Here is a 22,485-nt window from a genome sequence, read left to right on the forward strand (position 1 = left end):
GTGAATACACTCTAACATCTACATTTATGGTAAGTGTACACAACTGTACTTTTCTGGTCTAGGTCTTATCAAAGTTAGTTTGCTGACATTTCAATCATGTCAATAGACCCCTTGTAAGGGTATCACTGCTTTGGAACAGACTCTCTATCCACATAAAACAAAGTTCATACATGTCCATATTTAAGTGCAGCTTGTATCTATGACTGAGAAACAGAACATTTATCACTGGACTGCCTCCTGTACTACTGATGGACAAAGGCAGCTCCTAAATGCTTTATCCCATGCATGGGTTCCCTCAAATTATCTGCGGTGTGATCCAGTTATTTGATAATTATCGACCATGGGATGGGTAAGGCCAATCTCTAACAAAATGGGCTAGGCTAATTGGAGCACAAAAGAGAAAACTGACTAGGCTTAAAGTGGCCCTCAAGGACAACTAGCCAAGTACTAACCTGTGGACCTGTTTGGATAATAGTTTTCAGTTTCTGTTTTATAGCCTGCTTTTAGCACCCTGGCAGACTTATTAGCATTTTTCATGGCAGTTCTCTTGACGTTCAGTCATTGTCATTATGATTGTGTTTCCCTTGCATGCTTGTACTTAACAAAGGTCATTAGAAATAGAGTTACTCTTAACTGGTAATCAGATTAGGTCTGCTTTGGTTTTCAGATAGTTTTCTGAATGCCCAGAGCATATTATTCTTGCAGTAATAGTTAGATAACATGTCTTTATTTTAACTACATAAAGTGAATGCGACTTTGAGCAATGAAAACAAAGTATCTGCAGCAGTTTACTTCATGTGGTCTTCAACCTGTGGGCTACAGTTACGAATCGGGTCCGAGCCTGCAACTTTTACTGGCATCTACTCTGAGCTCCAAACTCCTCCCCTTACCCATAATACACCTTCACTGCCTTCCATCCCCAGATCTCGTTTACCACGAATAGCTTATGCATCGTGATCTCTTGAGCTTCAACTTTTTCAAGCGGGTAAAAACATTTTGAATATATTTTTTTCTTTCTAAATCGTTAGGTAGTGTTAGTGTAGGTTCCCCTTTCTTCTCCCCTCGCTTGGTGCATCGAGAGTTGTAGTGTTTTAGGGTAGAGTAGTTTGTATTGTGTGGATTTTTGCTCCCCCCCACCTCAGTGTTTTCTGTGTACGAGTGTGGTGAATGGGTGTGTGTTTCAGAAAGAAAACATTTTTTTCTTCAGTTTTCTTTCTACTGGTAGTATGGCTGACGAGCCTATTTTCAAACGTTGCAGTGAGTGTGGCCATAAATTATCCCCTGCGGTTGGCCACACTCTTATGTGTTACGTGCTTGGCTCACCTGAGTGTGGACTGCACTATATGTGCGGGCTTCAACCTATGCGCCATTAAGGATAGGAAGGCCAAGTTGGCCCTCAAAGGCCTTCTTCCCCCTTCAGAGACTGTTTCCTCATCTCCGGCTTCGGTCACAGCAGTTGCTGTGGCCGCCTCTCCTTCCTCTCTTCCCCTGGCTTCTCCTCCCTCCCAGGCTGGGACTCAACTTCCTGTACAAAAAGCCTGTGGAAGCAGAGCGGAAAAGGGGCAGAGAGAAGGATAGAGAGTGGAAGGTGAGGGAAGAGCGAAAGAGGTCTCCGGACCTACCTTCACCTGTGAAAACGTTATGGATCCGTGACTTTTCCACTGAGCCAGAGGAGACACTTTCAGCTTCTAGGGCCTCGGTGCCCCTACCCGCCAGGTCGGAGTCCGTGACCTCGTCGAGGTCCACCTGGTCCTTGTCTGAGGTTGATATGGATAAAGTGATGAGGAGGTTTATCCAGATGGGGGGTCTTGCCAGCCTCCTCTCCCACAGGAGGGCAGAGCTCGCTTCCTATTTTCCAGCCGATATCACCTTTTTCTATCCGACCTTCGGGTTTGGAGTATTTGGATCCAAGGATGGCTTTGGTCAGGGGGTCGGCGCCGACGGAACCTGCTTCCTTGATGTCGACAGCTGCCTGGACCGTGTCTGATCCCACCAGCTCAGATCCAAGCCGCTCTCGGAGCCAGAACTTGGGTGTCGGATCCGAGGAAGTGGAACTTTTTTCATCGGCTTCGCCTTTGTCAGGCCAAGTTCCCTCCCTCGGAGCTCCGTCTCCTTCGGGCCCAGCTCAGATTCTCTCATCGAACCCAGGGAGACCGGCCTCCTTATTGGTTTCTCAGTAGGTTTGCTCTCCTTCGGTGTTCATGGTAGAAAGGGTTCTCTCTGCTGGATTGAGACCCGTGACTGCCCCCTCGGACTCCACCCAGACCCCTTGTCTCTGTCTACAGTCCCCATCATTTGACCGGAGGGACAGCCCATGCTCGAAGAGCCCTAGACGGTTCCCCTTGAGGAACAAGTGGCTTGCAAGTTCTCCCCGGAGAGCCCCACTGAAGAGGTACCTCGCAAGCATACGTGCAAGAGGAGGCACTTGGACTCTCCCGAGTCCCTCACCGAGGACATGGACTTAGATGATGGAGAAGGTTCCCCTAGGTCACCTCCCGAGGATGTCTCCCTTGGAGACATCATGGAAATCCTGCACCAACAGGGAGGTTGGGCTGCCACCAAACCTTTTTCTGATGAGTCTGTTCCTGGAGGCTTTCGGCAATGGCCCGTCTACATCATGGGTGTCCCCTCCCGCGGATCCTTTGGTGCATATCATCACCTCACGGGCATGGAAGGAACCAGACACCATGGAACCAATTCCAAAAAGACCCGACAAAATTTTAAGCCCCCCCATAGACAGACCAGCATAGAACAAGGGCTTCCCCGTAGATGCTATGGTGGTAGCAGCAGCTACAAAGAAGGAACTTGCTCAGGAATGTTCCTCTGTTCATCTTCCTGACCGAGAGTCGCGGATGATGGACCGCGTAGGGAAGTGGGTTTACGCTTCAGCTACCATTTCGATTAGGGCACTGAACTACCTGGCCCATGTCACCAGACTCCCAATGTGACCTGGTAAAGGAGCTGTAGGAGTCTCCCCCCTAATCCATGTTGCAGGAGGACAAGACTTCGTTCTCTGTGAGGATGGCAACTTTGAAAGCAGTCTCCAACATGTCCATGCAACTCCTTTCACATGCTACGGAGGGAGCGGCTAGGGTGGCTGGGTCCGGCGTGTCCATGAGGTGCAATGGCTGGCTCAGGTTATGTCAATTTTTGGAACCGTTCAAGGCATCTCCTGCCAGTGCCCTTTATGACGGCTCTACTGTTTGGTAAGACCGTTAAAGAGACGTTAGTCCAGCGTGAGAAGGGCAGGAAGACACTGTCTGCTGTTGGGATCTGCTTCTCGAACCCTCAAAGGTCCTTTTCCGAGAACCAGAGAGGGCAAAAGAAGATGTTGTTCTGGAAGTCACAGTATTCCCAAGACACTCAGGGGTCTTCTTCCCCCAGAGGCAGAGGGGGACAGAATAGATGCCGGTCCAGAGGCAGAGGGGGTCCGAGGAATTTTGGGTCTCTAACCTTTCTCGGACAGACCCGGGCAGCAGCCTTGAGGGGTTGCCCGACTGCTCTACCATGGAGGCAGTCTGGGGACAATTGTTCTTACACCTACAGGTATGGGAGTCCATAACAACAGACTACTGTGTGCTTCAGATCATATCCAGAGGATACTCTATCCCCTTCGTGGGTTCCCCAAAATCTCCCAGACGTACCACCCAGGCAAAGGGAGGCAGCAGCACAGGAAATTTCCAAGCTGCTAGAAAAATGAGCCATCGAAACAGTCCCCCCAGATCAGTCCGGGTTGGGCTTCTACTCCAGGTTCTTTTGGTGCTAAAGAAAATGGGGGACTTGAGGCTCATTCTGGACCTCTACCCTGAACCTGTCAGTTGCCAAAGAGAAGTTCCAGATGGTCACATTACAGTCCATCATGCCATACCTGCAAGAGAACGACTGGATGTGCTCATTAGATCTCCAGGATGCTTGCTATCACATAAAAATGCACAGAAGCTCCAGAAGGTTCCTCCGCTTCCGGCTAGGAGTCCATCATTATTAATTTGGAGCCCTACCCATTGGTCTCACCACAGCCCCCAGGGCGTTTACCAAAGTGATGGCGGTGGGAGCGGCTCACCTGAGGCTTCAGGGGATTCAGGTCTATCTTTACTTGGACGATTGGGTCCTTACTGCACCCACCAGGCGTCTACTCTCCCAAACCAGGGATTATTTCCTTACTTTTGCCCTGCATTTGGGATCACAATCAACGCATCTAAATCTGTCCTAGATCCTGTGCAGGTGATGGACTACATTGGTGCCAGGATAAATACCCTTCAGTGCAAAACCTTCCTGACCTTGCATTTGGGGATAACAATCAACGCATCTAAATCTGTCCTAGATCCTGTGCAGGTGATAGACTACATTGGTGCCAGGATAAATACTCTTCAGTGCAAAACCTTCCTGACCTCGGAGAGAGTTCAAAACCTGAGGATGCATGTCTCCCTGATCTACCACTCTCATCTCCCCATGGCGGAATCGGTGTTGAGGGCCTTAGGCTCGATGGCGGCAACCATAACCCTTCTCCTATGTGCTCGGTTACACATGAGAATTCTGCAGTGGACCCTAGCTGTACAGTGGTCCCTGTTGGAACTACCATTAGCATATCCAGTTCAACTAAGTAGAGTCTGTCGGTCATCCCGCATATGGTGGATGTGCTCTCCGGACATTTTGGAGGGACTACCCTTTGTCTAAGCCACAGTGACCACGGATGCCGCCCAACTCGGGTGGGGGGGCATTGTTTGGGCAGGACTGTCCAAGGCCTGGGGTCCCCATAGAGGCTAGCTTGCACATAAATGTCCTAGAGATGAGGGCGATCCTTCTAACATTACAGGCCCTTCATGCCTTTCTTCCTCTGGGAACGATTGCCATTCAGTCAGACAACATGTCGGTGGTGTGGTATATCAACAAACAGGGTGGGACCAGATCTTACCCCCTTTGTCGCGATGCCATGAGAGTGTGGGGAATGGGTGATCTTTCTCATCGCATTGCACATTCTGGGACCGTCCAACATCCTAGTGGACAGGCTAAGTCAGACCATTCTGATGCCTTACAAGTGGTCTCTGAATCTGTCAGTAGTGGAACAGATCTTCAGCGAGTGGGGTCAACCTTGCTGTGATGTCTTCGCATCTCCTTCCAACGCGAAGTGCAGCGAGTTTTTCGCTCTGAACCCCCAGAGACACTCTAGTTCATGCTTGGCCTCCTGGTCTTCTGTAGGCTTACCCGCCAGTATCTCTTATTCAGATACTTCTACAGAAAGCTCATTGACTGGGGAGCAAAGTGATTCTCATTGCCCCGTTCTGGCCACGCCAGGTATGTTTTCCCTTCCTTTGGTCTCACCTTCTGTCTCCGCCTTGGATCCTAGATCTCATTCAGGATCTAATTTCACACCCTTCGGGGATGCCTCATCCGAATCTGGACAGTCTGAAGCTCACAGTTTGGCTGCTCCAGTTCCCATGATTGCTAGGACTCCTGGACTATCCTCCTCAGTTAGATCTATTTTGGAGGCTGCTAATAAGTCTTCGACCAGGAAGGTTTATCACAACAAGTGGAAACTTTTTCCCTTTGGGCCTCTCAAAGGAGTTTAGACCCTTTCACGGCTCCTATTTCCACCTTTCTTGATTTTCTAGCTGATATTTTTCAACACGGAGCTAATTCTTCTACTGTCAAGGTTCAGTTGGCTGCCGTCTCTCATTTTCATGTGGGCGAGAATTCTTCCTCTTTAGCCTCTTCCAGACTGTGTAAAGCCTTTATTAAAAGCACCCTTTTGTTACGCCCCCCGGTCAAAGATCCTGTTGCCCCATGGGTCCTTACTATGGTTCTTCAAGCTTTGGTTGCTCCGCCTTTCGAGCCTGCCGCAACTGCAGACATGAAATATTTATCTTGGAAAACAGCTTTTCTGGTGGCTAAAAGAGTTTCAGAATTACAGGCCTTGTCCATCAAAGTTCCTTACATGATTTTTCTCAAAAGATAGGGTTTCCCTTCGAACCAATCCATCCTTTCTTTCTAAGGTGGCATCACCAGTCAATATCAGTCAGACTATCAATTTGCCTGTGTTCTTTCCTAATTTTACTAACAAGATGGAATACAAACTCTACCTGTTGGATGTTCATAGACAGTTACGATTCTATTTACACAGGACAAAAAAATTCCTTAAAACTGATCAATTTTGTATCCTTCTATAAACCCTTTTTGGGGAAACCCTTCTATAAACCCTTTTTGGGGAAACCTATCTCCAAGGTCACAATTGCTAGATGGATTTCTTCATGCATCCTTCAGGTCTATAAGGACAGAGGCATGTCTCCACCAGGTCAGGTGAAAGCTCATTCCACTAGGTCCATGGCTACGTCTGTGGCTTTTTGGTCTAGAGCGTCTTTGGATGATATGTGTTCTGCAGCTACTTGGTCCTCACCTCATATGTTTATTTCTCATTACAAATTGGATTTGACTTTCAGAAGGAGAGCATCCTTTGGTTCTGCGGTGCTCCGGAATATCCTTCCATGAGGGCCTCCCAGGAGTTTTAGTAACTGGGGACTCTGTCCCACAGGTTGAAGACCAAATGAAGTAAACTACTTCAGATAAAGAAGTTATGTACTCACCATAACGTTCAATCTGAGTAGTTGTACTTCATCTTCAACCATCCCTCCCTCTTTCCCCCGGATCTTGGCATATGATCAGCCTACGGGCTGCAGTATAGGTCACAAGTATTTTTTTAGGTCGGGTTATCAGTATAAGATTCAGAAAACTCGATCTGGGGATGGAAGGCAGTGAAGGTATATTATGAGTAAGGGGAGGAGTTTAGAGCTCTGAGCAGATGCTAGTAAAAGTCGCCGGCTCGGATCTGTAACCCACAGGTTGAAGACAAATGAAGTACAACTACTCAGATGGAACGTTATGGTGAGTACATAACTTTTTTCAAAACATTCACCTTGTTTACCATATTTGTTTTTGCTCCTGTTTTCCCTTTAGGCTAAATGGAGTCTCTTAGATTTTCTGCATATTACTACTTAAAATCAAGTTCTTTGTTTCACCTTTTTGCCACATATTTTTTAAATTTGGCCCTCTACCTGAATTGCTAGGCTTATGATAGCCCTGGTGGTTGTTAGCTTAGTGTATAGTATGAACCTAGCTTAGTGTATGCAATGAACCTGTGCTAAAGTAAGTCTGATTTCATGAAAGCAGGTTTATCGTGTGAGCATTTCAGAGGTCTGTTTTTGTACTCTGTGATTGCTGGAAGGAAAACATCTCCTTGTACAGAAAGTATCTTCAAGAGTCCAAATTTCTTTCTCTTGAATGTTGCTTTATTGATGGATGCCAAAGCTTATAGTTTATCCAATACTTTAGTAACTGACCTGTAAATTCGTTTCTGTTTGACACCTGTAGAACTAAGCAGGTTGCATAGTGAACTGTTTAGTGCTGGAAATAATGTAGCAAAGTCAGAATATTCATTTCGTATTAGATTTTTAACACTTTATGCATTTAGATCATTGAATGATTATTTTGACTTGACAAAAATAAATTGGTTAATAGGATTTGCTCAGCATTTGTTTGGTCAGTTCTTCACATGAGCTTTGAGTAAGTCATGCGGTTTGTCACCGGCGGCTGGCACTTCATAGTTCGTACTGCATCATTTTGTTTAACTTGCAGTCATTTTCCTGTTGCTTTTGCAGTTCTGTACCACAAAAGATGGTGTGCTTGGAAAAGTTTATCCATTATCTTTGCTTGCAGTCCAGTGCTCTCAGGAAGTAGTAATATGTTGGGAATACTCTTTTTTTCCATTATCGTCAGTGAATGTCTGATACACATGTATGTTTTCTGTTTTGCCGAAATGAAATGAATTGACTTATATTTTCCTTAGCAGGTTGCTGATAATGACTGGTCGTCATCACCATTACAGCCTACCCCTGCATTGCTGACATCTTCAGAAAAAGTCCAAGAAGTTGACGAAAGTAATTTTTTTTTTTAAATAAGGCTAATACACTTTCCTTTTGTCATTCAGTTTTTAAATTTTATCTGTTGTGCACTAGATCTGCTAAATAAAAATGTATTGTTAGCACTAAATAATGCAAAATTTAGAATGCATAGATGAGAATTGTCTGCAACAACCCAATAGTTATTGTGCTGAGAGTCTTTGATGTCAAGAGTCCTTTTTAGTAAGGGGATTTTTGATTTTCTTCTCTTACAAAAAGATGTGAATTTTGTAGGCCATCCTAAGTTGCTGCAGTATCTTAGATGCTGAATGCTGTACGTGATTGTGGAAGGAGAGTATGTCATCCAGAAATATACTAGAGATCATTGCTGCTTGGTAAATAGAATTGTATTACTAAGTGGATGAGTAGTACAGGGTGCTGAAGTTTTAACTGGTCTTTTAACGGTGACCAAAACTATAATTGACGATTTTGTTAGTATTGATAGGTGTCTGATAGACTGATCTGTATAGGTAGCTATTTCTGTATCTGTCTATATAACAGGTAAGAAGGCTGATCCATGGATCCACTTCTGCTGCGACGCAGGCCAAGAGGATTAGGACTATTGCAATATAATATAACAATATACAATACAATATAATGTAAAATAATAGTGTATTATAGTATAGTATAATATGGTGTGGTACAGTATAACATAATGTAATAAGTAGTATGGTGTATGCAATAGGATATAATCCATACACATGTAGGCAGTTCAGTGTTGCCAGTTGACTAGCATCTTTTTTTTTTTTTTTTAATGGGAGTGGGGAGGAGCGAAAGAAGTGTGAACCAAAGGAAGCCTCTTGCAGAGCAGAAAGAACATATCGACTCCACTTCTGAAGCGACAGTGATTGAAGGTCAGGAATGAACCCTGGCTTATGTGGTTGTAAGAATCTTGTCACCAAGTCACTTTTAGTTCTTCCTTTTCTTCCTGGGTGTTTCCTTTAGCAAAATTAGCACATTCATGTAGGGTTCAAAGGATTGATCTCAGCCACCATAAACTTGTTTCATGGAAATGTTTTCATGTACATATGGTAAAGGAAAAGAGCTTTGAGCCATGCCATCTGTGAAACGTGCTCATGGAAGCCATTTTTCAGGCTGGAAGCATGTTAATGCTCTCTGCAGCCCCCTGGTTGAGTTGAATAAGAGCTTTTCTAGGACACTTTTACAAATTCTTCATGGACTGTGGAGTCCATTGTAATTCCCAAAACACACAGTACCCATCGAGCTTTATAACTGGTATGGAATCTAAAGCTTTTAGACATGGTTAGCAAGAGTATTTATCTTGTGGTGGAGCATAGATCTCTCAACTTTTTTGTCCAGACAGGTTCCAGGATCATTGAGTTCTTAATTGTTCATTGACATGGAGTGGCTCAGACTTAGAGTTGTTACTTTTCCTTATTAAGGGGCTCCACATAGCTGTTTTGACAGACCTAAATAGACTTTACACCTTATGAAGGTCATAAAAACTGTCCATCTTTCAAAATGAGGCCTGATATTTTAGTGTTGGCTTTTGATATTTCTGAAGCAGACTGGAGACTTCTGTTACATCCCACACCTCATTAACTTCAGAGTACGTATCTGGAATTCCATGTTCCAGAAAGTGGTTGTGCAGGCGTCACTCTGCTGGTGTGCTACAGGGCACTTTGTTGATATCTGAGGTCAATATCACCATCTTTTGGAACATTATCGTGTGTGGTTTGCACAGGAAGGTCTATTGGTTCTGTGTGGATGGACATCAGATTTGATGGTATGTGCTGCTGTATCCTCTATCCATTGCTCCTAGGGTATTTACTAAGGTGCTGGTCATTGTCATGGAGGCCTTCCAAGAGAAGAACCTCCATTTTTTCCCCCTTACCTTGGGGTACTGACTCCTGTTGCCCTTATTAAGGACTTGCTGGTAGTATTCTTTTTTGATCCCTGGTGAACTTTCAACTGGCCGTCAGCTGCTTGGCTTTCCCACATCTGCAGCCTTTTTGTGGTCCCGCCTGATGGGAGGGAATGGGACCAAAGAAATCAGCACTTCACACTGGTATCATCCACTGACTTGGTTATCTTAGCATGCTCAATACAGATGAACGGAGTAGAGCCAGCAGTGTCACATTTGCTGACCAGTGTGTCAGGGCATTTTGAAGCCTTAGCACCAGCCTATAGACTGGCATTCATGCTTAGAAGGCTGGGTTGGCAGTAAAGCATGATCTGTGAAGCTGTACCTGCTCTGGATTGTAAAGAAGTTATGCCAGCTCTGCCTTCCCATGCACCTAGCCTGGGATCTCTCTGATCCATGGCCTACACTCGGGCTCAGTGATAGAGCTGCACCCCCCCCCCCAAAGGGCACACTTATTCTCCCCCTCCAGCTCTATTAGATGACCGAGCTTGATGATTAGTACCAGGCCAGCTGGGTTGTAGCCAGGGCTTCATCTGTCTATGATGCCAGAGATGGTTTCTGTTGTAGCATCCTTGGGTGCACCTGATGTTCAGACCCTCTCGTTGTTCTCTTTTGAGCCCGACTCAGGGTTGCCTTTAGCAGATCAGAGTCGAGCAGAGCTTTTTTTTATGGTGGGATTCTGATCCCCTGGAGTGGTTTTCAGGAGGTTACGAATGTGGCAGCCAGTGTAAGAATGCAGTGGAGGTACAGGCCTTGAGCCTCCTGTACCCCTTCTGTTAATGGTGGTCAGTCTTTGTGGTTCCTTTCACAGGACTGAAGTGTGTTTCAGTGGACTATGAATTGTTTGCTGTAGAGCATCTCATGGATGCATATCTTTTTCTACTGTCTGTCCTCTGTTGCTTGGCTTTGCACTGGTAGATAGTTCTGCAGTCTCATTTGGGGTAGTTGTGCTGGTGGTGATTTCCTCCAACAAACCCTCTCATAAATTCTATTTAATGTTTTCCTGGCATTGTGGGACTACTTCATATTTCATGGGACGTGGAGCCCACCTACCAGAAGTGGGGGGGATTTACTGAAACCATTTCTCGGCGGCACATCTGTCCCTGAAGAACAGAAGACTATCTAATGATACCATTCCTCATAAATCTATTCTAACAGCCAGACTGCTGTGCACTTCCTAATAAGCAGGTTGGCAGTTGCTCATACCCACTTATCAAGAAGCAGATGAGGTCTGGAAAATGAGCTTTAGACAGCAGCATAAATCTTACAGCCATCCCTAGGTATCCGAGTCATGTCTGAGAGTCCTGCTGGAGTAGTGCACCCAAGACTGACTTGTTTGTCATCTAGGAGGCATAAGGGTAGATGCAGGAATGGAGGACTGGATGAAAAGTCCAGGAAAGATTTTGGAGAGCCTGACCAAGTGGGGTGGGAATGTGGTAACTGAGGTTCAGTGCAATTCAAAGCAAAATGTGCAATAACTCTGGTGGGCATATCAGTGGGTGGGGATGTAGAACTATGCCAGCAGAGCTGGAAAAGGGTTTGGGATGATACACTTGGACTGTTAGGAGCAGACTGACAGGGGAAATGGCAGTAGCAAACTTAATGCTGTGTTGCATTATCTGAGGTCAGGATCTAGAAACAAACAAAAAAAATCTCTGTCTCAAGGCCTTTCTCCTGTTGTTCTGCTGTCTGGCCATCCAAGTCCTCCAGCAGTGTTTTAACATGGACATGGTAATTAGGAAATTCTTCAGGATCTAAATCCTGCCAGATTCGAGGGGCTGTTTACTTCTCACCAAATTCTAGCTCCTTTTCCAGTCCTTCCTACAGTATCAGGGCCGTTGTATCAGAGTTCCGTCTGGGTTATGTCTTCAGGGCTGAAGACTCTGTCATCTTTGGCTCAGACAGTCTCTTCGATTTGGTTGACTCTGAAAGTTCTGGATCCTTTATCTGCACCAGAGTGGTTGACATAGCATTTGGGGGAGTTGATTCGGTGCTGTTGCTGTCCTTTTAGGCACCAATTTTGGACAGCTCGACTTGTATGTCAGCTTTAGAGCTCAGCCGAACAGTTTCTCAATACCAGTCTTCCTTTGGGACTTCGGCTCATTCAATGAAGGTCCCTGGCTCCCTCTCTGGGTCAGTCTTTGTGGCTTTCATGGGTGTTCTCTCAGTCGAGAGAGCAGACTTTCATTTCGAGCTCAGATCCACCATCCCTCCCCAGTAGGATTTCTCATCTTGTCCCACTGGGACAGCCAGCATCAAAAAGCCTTAAGCCTGTCCTTTTGGAGGAACACCCATCATCTTCTGAGTCTTCTCCAGGACATCCCACAAAAGAGGTGAGCTGAAAGCATAAGTGTAAAAGGAGAGACACAGATTTCTGTCATGGATCACACACAGATGATACTGTCCTCCACTTTAGGATGTCTCATTCATAGAACTTTTGGAACTACACAGACCTTCCACTAAAACACCTTCCCAAGAGGAGTCAGTATTACTCGAGAATTTTGGAGGTTTGAGTTGAAGGTTGGCATAATGGTTAAGGTGTTTGGAAGTAAAATTGCTAGGCTTAAAATGCCCCACAAGGGCAACTAGCCTAGTACTTGCCTATGAACCTCTGGAGCTGGCTCATCTGCTTCTTGGGCAGTCCCTCCCAGAGATGAGATAGTAGACCTTCTTTCCAAATGGCATGGATTGAACCGGACTTAGCCGAGCCAATTCCTCATAAACCTGACAAGTTTCTGGTTAACCCAAAGATCATCTCCACTGGTACATGTGCCCTGCTGTGGATTCTGTGGTGGTGGCGGCGGCAGGTAACAAGAATGAACTGACAGAAGAGTTCCACTGTCCGTCAACCAAACAGGGAGTCATGTGAATTGTACAGGTTCGCGAAGTTAGTCTATGCTTCAGTCACCTGAGCCATCAGGGTGCTGAACGATCTGGCGCATGTCACTTGTTTTCAGAGATATTTGACCAAAGAGCTCTCCCAATCTCGCTCAGGGTCCCTGTCTACTGAGTAAAGAAAATCTGTCCACTCATAGTTGGTTACCCTTCATTCCTTATCCAGTGTCTCGATGTGTCTCATTTTCAAAGCCACCGGAAGGTGCTTAGCAGCAGACGCAGGCATAACCATTAGGAGACCTGCTTGGATACAGCTTTAATTTTACCGAACTTTTTGAAATGCCCTTTAATGTCCCTTATGTATCAACAGGCTTTCGTCTGAAAGTAAAATAAGCGCTATGCAGGAGTGAACACGACAGTAAGGTCCTGTCTGCTATAGGAATCAAGTTTTCTACCCTTCAGAGAGGACCTTCTCAAAGAATCAAAAGGGCAGGAAGAAGCTTCGGTTCCATAAGTCGCAAGGGTTTATTGTCAATGCTTATGGAGACAGAACACCCCCCTCCCCCTTGACAGAGGAGTGAACTAATTGTGGACATCGTCCCCAGGGCAGAGGTTGTCTGCAAAACCAGGGCTTTTGAGATCCCTTCTCTGAAAGGCCCTACCAGCGTTCCTGAATGTTTGCCTGATTGTCACTGTTTGGATGTGGTCTGGGGTGCCCACCCCTGCACCAAAAAACCTGGGTGTCCATGACTCAAGATGTATAGGTGCAGAGGTTAATAACCAGAGGCTATCTCATTCCCTTTATCTTTCTTCATATGCCTACAAAGAAACTTCCTCATGTCCTACCCTTGCAAAAGGAAACAGACGCTTTAAAGATAAGAAAGCTTCTAAATAATAGTCATCCAAGAGATCTCACCAGACAAGGGAGGATCTGGAATTTACTCACGATTCTTTTTTAGTGCCAGTAAAAAACTGGGTCTTAAGCACAATCTTGGGCCTTATTCATCTAAACAAATTTATAAGACAAAGATCCAGATGATCATGATAGTCTGTTTTTCCTTTGTCGAGAAAAAACTACTGAATGTGTCCTATCAACCTACAAGATGCAAACTGTCATCAAGATGGACAGATAATCCAGGAGGTTCTTTCACTTCCATCTGGGAGCCAGTCGTTTCCATTTCAGAGCCCTGCCCTTTGGTCTCGCCACAACCCCCCAGGTGTTTACCATATGAACAACACTGGTTGCAGCTCTTCTCCAAATGCAGGGTTCCTGGATGTTCCTTTATCTGGATGACTGGCTGTTCACCACCCCTTTGGGAATCTACTTCAGGCCAGGGACTCTTTGCTTCTTCTTTGCTGAAATCTGGGAATCACAGTGAATACATCAGTCAAAATTACAACCCATTTAGTCCTTGGAATTTATTGGAGCTCTCCTGGATATGGAACTTCAGATTTCCAAGCTCCCTCAAGCCAGGATTTCAGCTTTCAAGGCAAGCCTTAGCAGTGTTCTCTTGTCAGAAACCACCAGCAAGACTGATCCTATGTCTTTGATGCCATGGCGGCAGCAATTAACCTGGTTCCACTGGCCAGATATCCGATGAGAGTTCTGCAGTGGAACTTGTTGGTCCAGTAGTCTATCAGATGCCACCCTATGCCCTTTCGAGTGCCACTCAAGGAGATCTGCAGTTCTGACATCTTGTAGTGGTTGGAGTCCTTGGTTGTGTGTTATGGATGTCCTTTTGATGTCCTTCAAGGATGCATCTGCAGTCCTTACAAATGGGTAGTCCTGTCGTCAGGCAGCCCTTCGGTCGGCCGGATTCCAAAGTCTGGGTCTGGCTTCGCCTGGTGTCGCACTTAACCCGACGTCATCGCTGCAGTTTTTCGGGTATAAAGGCATCAGCCGACGCCATTTTCCTCAGTCTTTCTTGCCGCGTGGCGCCCGAAGCAGAAGCTGTTCGCAAGTGCCGGTCGGTCAGATCCAGAGATTACTACTACCGAATACTACTTCGAAGACTTCTAAAAAGCTAAGTACCCCGTTGGGGACTCTTTCTTGCCTCAGCCGATGTCAGAAAAAGTGAATAACTGTTTAACTTGTGGGAAACAAATACCTCATAAAGATTTCCACTCCTGCTGCTTACCTTGTTTAGGCCCAGACCACGACGTAGCAGCTTGTCTAGCCTGTGCTTCTTTTAACCGACGGACGCTTAGACGTCGTTCGGAGTTTGCTGAGCAGTTTTTCGGCTCTGATTTTGCCTATATTATGCCGTCGGATCCTCCGACTACACAAATTACCAAAAAACGCAAAGAAAGGACCGACACTCGCGGTCCGCGGTTTCGCCGAAACCGCGGTTAAGCAAACCAAGTGTCTCTGTTTCAGCCGAAACCGAGCAAGCGGTTCTTTCTTCAGCCGAAACCATGCCTTCTATCGAGGCCTCTTCTAACCTGGTAGAATCGGCTTCTGAAATCCAACCTTCTGTTGCGGTTTCTCAGGAATTATCAGACACTATTCCCTTGGATATTTCAACCCCTGCACGTGGAGCTGCTAGGCCTCCTGCAGCCATGTCTATTAAGGCCTTTGCCAGGGCTAAAGCAGCCAAAGCTTCAAAACGGTGCCTGCCAAACCCCTCTCACAGGCCCAGCACCAGTTCCCATATGCTTTCTTTGGCTGAGGATCTCATTTCTTTAATTGTGGTTCCCAGCCTCATCCAGACAGGACCTCTCATCCACCTCCAGAGAAGAGGCCTAGAGCAGAGCCCCCTGAGCCAGTATCCACAGATGATTCCTCTGATGACTCAGAACATACAGACCCTCCTGAGGCTCCTTATTCCCTTACGAAGACTCTGATGCTGAAGAGTCCATTCCTTCAGCCTCTCCACCTGAGGAATTTTCCTTTGGGGAAACCTTGCATGCTATGAGGGAACAATTTCAGTGGCAGGGCCAAGATTTCTCAGACTCCAGAAAAAGGCTTAGAACCTTTCTACATTTGCCACAACATAGGCCTTTAGCTATACCTCCAGTTCTTTCTGTTGTAGATGATGCATTTAATGATGCTTGCACTGCTCCTGATTCATTACCTCCGGCCCCTGCTAAGCCCGATAGGTTCTACTGGGTCCCGGACACTCATCACCATTTATACAAGGCTCCTTTTGCAGACCCAGAGACTATCTCCCAGGGCCCTAAAGCTGTAGCAACTACATCTACTAAAACCCCTCCCTCTGAAAGGGAATCCAGGTCCTTAGAGAGATGGGGTAAAAAAGTTTACACCTCTGCTACTTTGTCAGCTAGGGCTTTGAACTGCCAATTTCATATGATTCAATATCAAGAGTTTATGCTTGACCAGTTAACTAAAAGCTGTCCTCTGAAGAATCTTTAGATAAAAATATGTTCAGGAAATGGTACATAACATACAGCAGGTTAGTAACCATTCTTTAAAATGTGGCTATGATGCACTGGAGGCTTCCTTTAGATCAGCCATGACTGGCACAGTTATCAGGAGACATGCATGGTTGAAAGAGCAGGCATTACCAGACCATGTCAAATCAAAGCTTTTGGATGCACCCATGGACAAGGTCAATTTATTTGGTTCCCCTGCACAGCAGGTGCTAAAAAAGATGGAAGAGAAGGCGAAATCTGTACAAACAGTGAAAGATTTCTTACAGGTTCAACCTCCAAGGTTTAGCAGGAACTGGTCCTCCAAGAATTGGTCCTTTCCGGACTCCTCTAAGACACAGAGAGGCAGGAATAGGCGTTCAAGAGGCAGAAACCAATCCAGGGTGCCTACAGGGGACGCCAGTGGCAAGGTAACAACCAGCGAGGCACGGACGCAGCCACCACCACTACAACAACACAATCACAGTGACTTGGGTGTGGCACCGCCTACCAGGGAACAACTGGAAGCACCCTTAGGCGGAAAGCTAACCTTATTTTCAAAGAACTGGCATTGCATCACAAGGGAAAAATGGATTTTGCAAACTATAGACCAAGGTTACAGGTTCCATTTCCATACTCTACCAGGAAAGAGAGGAATGCCAAACCTACCACCTACTCAAAGGGCAGAAGCTCTAAAGCAAATATCTCAACTATTAAGAATGAGAGCTGTGGAAAAGGTACCATCTATGGAACAAGGAAAGGGATTTTACTCCAGACTCTTCCTGGTACCAAGAAAAGAGAGCAAATGGAGGCCTATTCTCGACCTGTCCGCTTTAAACACATTCCTCATTGTTCCAAAATTCAAAATGCTGACCCTACAGCAGCTTCTTCCCATGCTGGGCAAGGAGTCTTGGCTGGTAACTCTAGATCTCAAGGAGGCATACCTGCACGTCCCCATACGACCAATTTGCAGAAGATACCTCAGATTTCTTGCAGGATCAGAGCATTATCAATTCTCAGCATTGCCCTTTGGCTTATCTACTGCGCCCAGAGTGTTCACGAAATGCCTGGCATCAGTAATTGCTCATTGCAGACTTCAGGGATCCAAATTTATCCCTACCTGGACGACTGCCTGATACAAGCGGACAACAAAAGCAAGCTAACAGAAGACTTACAAAGAGTCATTTACCTGCTGCAAGCCCTGGGATATACAGTCAATATAAAAAAGTCAAGGCTGATTCCATCCCAAAGAATAACCTTTCTGGGTGCAGAGCTGGATACATCAAAGCAAATGGCATTCCTAACTGCAGAAAAGAAAGAGCAACTACCTCTCTACTTCTTGGCATTAACAAAGCAGAACCATCTAACTGCAAGAAAAGTACTACAAGCCCTAGGCTTCATGGCATCCTGCATAATTCTGGTCCCTCATGCCAGACTGCATATGAGAAAGCTACAGTGGTACCTAAAGAATTTGTGGTCCCAACACAAGCACAGCCTAGAAACCAAAATTACAATAATCCCATGCCTGAAGCAAGAGTTCCTATGGTGGGCTCAGGCCTGTCAATCAAACACAGGATTGCCCTTCTGCAACAGTCAACCAAGCCAAACCATCACGACAGATGCCTCAGACCTCGGTTGGGGGCACACATGCTGGGCAAGTGCATACAAGGCTTATGGACTCAAGACCAGCTGCGCCTGCACATAAATCTAAAGGAAATGCTGGCAGTAAAATTGGCAATCCAGTCATTCAGACCATTTCTCCAAGAAGGTCAGTTGATGATAAGGACAGACAACACCACAGTTATGTGGTACATCAACAAACAGGGAGGCACACATTCATATCCTCTATGCCGGCTGGCACTGGACATATGGGATGTGGCTCTGAGCTACAACATTCAGTTACAAGCAATTTTGTACCGGAAAAGAAAACATTCTAGCAGACATATTGAGCAGAACTACCACAGATGCCCACGAATGGATGCTGCATCCGGACATCTTCAAAGCCATCACAAGAGAATGGGGATTGCCACAATTAGACTTATTTGCATCCCCACTCAATCACCAGCTAAAGAAATTCTGCACAAGGACGTACCACCCACTTGCTTGGAAGGTGGACTCCCTATCTTTCAGTTGGAAAAACCTGACAGCATACGCATTCCCACCACTTCCTTTGATGCACAAGGTGCTTTTGAAGATCAAACAGGAACGTCCAAGGATCATTCTGATAGCTCCAGACTGGCCAAGACAACATTGGTACCCATTGCTGAGGAGCATGTCTCGGGAACAAATATGGACACTACCCCTGATCCCATTACTGTTAACACAGAACAACTACAACATCCTGCATCCAAACCTGAAAACTCTGCAGCTAACTGCCTGGAACATTACATAAGAGCAATTAACCCAAATTTATCCCAAAGGGTTAAAGACATAATCCTTGAGGCTCGTAGACCTTCAACAAGAAAGAATTATGCAGCAAAATGGAAAAGATATCTCATTTGGAGTACTGCAAAGGGAGAAGATGTAGCACTGGTAAACATAGCCAACATCCTGGAGTACTTGGCAGAGCTCTTCCATACAGGCCTGTCCTATTCTTCCATCAAGATACATGCATCAGCTACTTCAGCAGAATACAGCTTGGATCCTCCCGTCTTCTCTCATCCTCTGCTCAGACAGTTTCTGAGAGGAATTAAAAATGTAAAACCTCCCAGGAAACCACCATTGGCAGCCTGGGACTTGAACTTTGTGCTAGAAAAATTGACACTCCCCCCCTTCGAACCAGCAGCAACAGCAGAATTACAATACTTATCCTGGAAGACTGCTTTCCTGCTGGCAATCACCTCAGCAAGAAGGGTCTCTGAACTACAGGCATTAATGGCAGTGCAACCCTTCCTGATCTTCCATCAAGATAGAGTGTCCATGAGAACAAATCCTACATTTATGCCTAAGGTGGTATCCAGAGTGTCTTTAAATCAGGCTATCCACCTACCTACATTCTTCCCCAACCCACAGAACAGGGAGAAAGACTCTTGCATACCTTGGATGTACATAGACAATTACGCTACTACCTGGACAGGACCAAGTCCAATAGAAAACTGACCAGCTTCTGGTAGCATATGCAACAGGAAAGGAAGGAAAACCAATTTCAAAACAGACAATCTCCAAATGGATAGGAAATTGCATTAGATTTTGTTACTCCTACCATGGAAAGAAAACTCCAGAGAACATCAGGCCTCACTCCACAAGGGCTACAGCCACTACCACAGCTTTCTTACGAGGAGTGGCTACCAAGGACATTTTAGAGGCTGCTACTTGGACCTCCGTGCATACATTTGCCAAGCATTACAATTTACCTTTATACTCTAGATCCCGAGCAGGTTTTGCCACTGCTCTTTTGCAAGGGATCCTAACTACACCATAATCTCTCCTTTTTTCCTCCTCCCCTAGTTTAGCTATGGTATTCTACCCATTTGTAAGGACTGCAGATGCATCCTTGAAGGACATAGTACAGTTTTGTACCTACCATAAATGTAGATGTCCGATAGGAATGCATCTGCAGTCAGGATTACCCACCCACCTTCCCCTCTGTGGTACTCCTAGGGTATTTGCCATCCTTCAGCTAGCTTGGGGGGGATCTATTATGGTGTATTTGTTTGTATATATGTACATACATGCTTATTTTATGTGTTTGCTCTCTACTATTTGGAAACATTGGCATTTATCCAAATTTAGCCATCCAAGAGGGCACCTGGCATCTGGGGCAAGAAACACTGAGGAAAATGGTGTCGGCTGATGCCTTTATACCCGAAAAACTGCAACGATGACGTCTGGTGAAGTGCGACACCAGCCGAAGCCAGACCCAGACTTTGGAATCCGGCCGACCGAAGGGCTGCCTGACGACAGGACTACCCATTTGTAAGGACTGCAGATGCATTCCTATCGGACATCTACATTTATGGTAGGTACAAAACTGTACTTTTTATCTTTACCCCTGGCCACTGTGACCATGGATACTTCCCACCTGGGGTGGGGATGGGGGGGTGCTTTTCTTGGGAAAGGCAGTTCAAGGCACATGGTCCCCAGCAGAGATCAGTTTTTGATGTGACATTTTTTAGATGAGAACTGCTGTTCTAGTGTTCCAGGCATTCCAGGACTTTCTCCATTCTGGTGTGACATCTGTCTCTTACTTCAGCAAAGAGGGAGGAACACTGTCTTACTGCTTGTGTCGAGTATCCATGAGAGGATAGCAATGGGTGATGTCTTCTCACTGCTTTATGATGTCAATGCACAGTCCAGAAAAATCCAGTGTTCTAGTGGGCATGTTGAACAGGTCTGTTGTCCTTCCTCACGAGTGGTCCCTCATCCCAGTAATAGTGCATATTCAGGCAGTGAGGCCAGCCTTTCTGCATCTCCCCACAAAGTGCAGGAAGTACTTTGCTATGATCCCTTGGGAGGGGAAGTCACCATGGAACGTTTTGATCCACACTTGGCCCACTTACCCCTCTAATACCCAAATTCTCACAAAAAGCTCTGGCAGGTAAGGTTTCAGATCCTTATTGCTTTGCAATGGTCCCAACAGGTGTAGTTTCCTTTCTTCTGCTTCATTTAGTATTTGGTACTAGACCCGGATGCAGGTCTTTAGCTCATCCATTGGGGTTGAGTCACCCGGACATTCAGTCTCTAACTAACCACATAGTTTCGCCAAATGTTCTTCGTGTTTCACTGTTGCAGTCATCCCATTTGGGTTATCTGACTGCAGGTAGCCCTCAGTCGGCCTGAATACCAGAGTCCTGGGATTTCTGCGTCGGATGATGTCGCTTTTTCCATGACTTCAGGGCGTCTGGGGTATAAAACGTGCAGCCGACGCCATTACCTCAGCCTTTCTTGCCATGCAGTGTCCGAAGCAGAAGTATTTCGCAAGTGCCGGTCGGCCATCTCCTGACATTTTCATTTTTCGAGTTTCAGACCTGAAGTCTTTCAAAAGATAAGTACCCTGTTGGGGATCCTTTTTTCTTGCTCTAACTGATGTCAGAAAAAGTTAATAATTATCTTGCCTGTGGAAAGCAAACACCTCAGAGATTTTCATTCTTACTGCGTCACCTGTCTAGGCCCAGACCACAACGTTCCTCGCTGTCAGTTTTGTGCCTTGTTCAATGCCCAAACTATTCGTCGATGGCTAAATTCTTTTGCTGTCGTTCTCCGTATTCTGATATGGCTTTGATAAGCCATCCGACTACCGATCTTCCGAAAAAAGTAAGGATAAAGATAGAGACAGACCGCCCAGGTCCAAAACTTCCGACGATGCTTCCGTTAAGCTAGTCGCCAGTTTGCCGGTACTCCATGAGGTGCTTTCGCAGCCCCTGATGCACGCTTCTACAGATTCGCAGGCCTCTACTGAGACCCATTCGGAGTCCGGTATGCTGCGAGATGCATCTTAGATTATAGAACCTGCAGATGTCTCTACCTTGGATGGGTCTGGAGCTGCTGTGCAGGCACCAGCTTCTGAGGGTGTATTCAGGCCTTCCGATTTTTATATTAAACCGACGACGTTGTTTCAAACCAACAATACCGAATTTCTAAGGCCCAGAGTTCACACTACACCTAGGACCCCGACGACCAAAGCGCATTCTCAGGCCCACATGCCTCAGAAACAAATGCTTAGAATGGCTGAAGATCTTATTACTTTAATTAGGGGAAGCCAGCCTTCCCCCTCAAAAAGACCTAGAACTGATTTTCCTTCTGAATCTTCAGATCATGAATCTGTTGACTCTGATGCTTCTGATAACCAGGACATACCCTTATCTACCTATGAGGATTCTGATGCAGAGGATTCCATTCCCTCTGCTTCCCCACCAGTAGATTTTTCTTTTGGTGAAACCCTGCATACCCTTAGAGAGCATTTCCGCTGGGAGTGCCAGGAGTACCCACAGTCCAAAAAGAGACTCGGGGAATTTTTAAACTTGCCTCAGCACAGGCCTCTAGCTATCCCTCCTGATGTTCTTCGTGTTTCACTGTTGCAGTCATTACATTTGGGTAATCTGCTGGCAGGTTGCCCTCAGTCGGCCTGAATAACAAAGTCTTGGGTCCTGCGTCGGTTGCTGTCTCCTCTTCCATGATGTCAGGTCATCAGGGGTATAAAACATGCAGCCGATGCCATTTTATTCAGTCTTTCTTGCCGCACGATGCCCGAAGCAGAAGCAGTTCGCAAGTGCCAGCCTCAAAAACAAGGTCAAAAACCACTTCTATGTCTAAAAAAAACGATGCATGAGCCACGTGCTCAGGCCCCTATGCCTAAACAACAGATGATCAAAATGGCTGAGTATTTAATTACCTTGATCAGGGGTTCCCAACCCCCCCCACTAAGAGGCCTAGGCAAGGCACTGATTATGAATCTTCAGATCAGGTTTCCATTTCTTCTGATTCCTCTTCTGATCAGGAATTTTCTAT

The 22,485-nt window shown here is 45.9% G+C and overlaps 1 protein-coding gene across 2 annotated transcripts in view; it reads left to right on the forward strand.

The window, feature by feature from the left end:
• ARFGAP3 (ADP ribosylation factor GTPase activating protein 3) overlaps positions 1 to 22,485 on the forward strand; it is an 873,462-nt gene that overhangs the window by 270,302 nt on the left and 580,675 nt on the right. The window contains exon 6 of one of the 2 annotated variants that reach the window (XM_044087532.1): positions 7,838 to 7,928. In XM_044087532.1, coding sequence (XP_043943467.1) covers positions 7,838 to 7,928 — 91 coding nt within the window. The remainder of the gene's footprint in view (positions 1 to 7,837; positions 7,929 to 22,485) is intronic. The other variant, XM_044087534.1, reaches the window with a different exon arrangement.

Source organism: Protopterus annectens, chromosome 11.part0, assembly GCF_019279795.1.
Source record: "Protopterus annectens isolate FY-2018-M chromosome 11.part0, PAN1.0, whole genome shotgun sequence".
Taxonomy (NCBI): Eukaryota; Metazoa; Chordata; order Ceratodontiformes; family Protopteridae; genus Protopterus; species Protopterus annectens.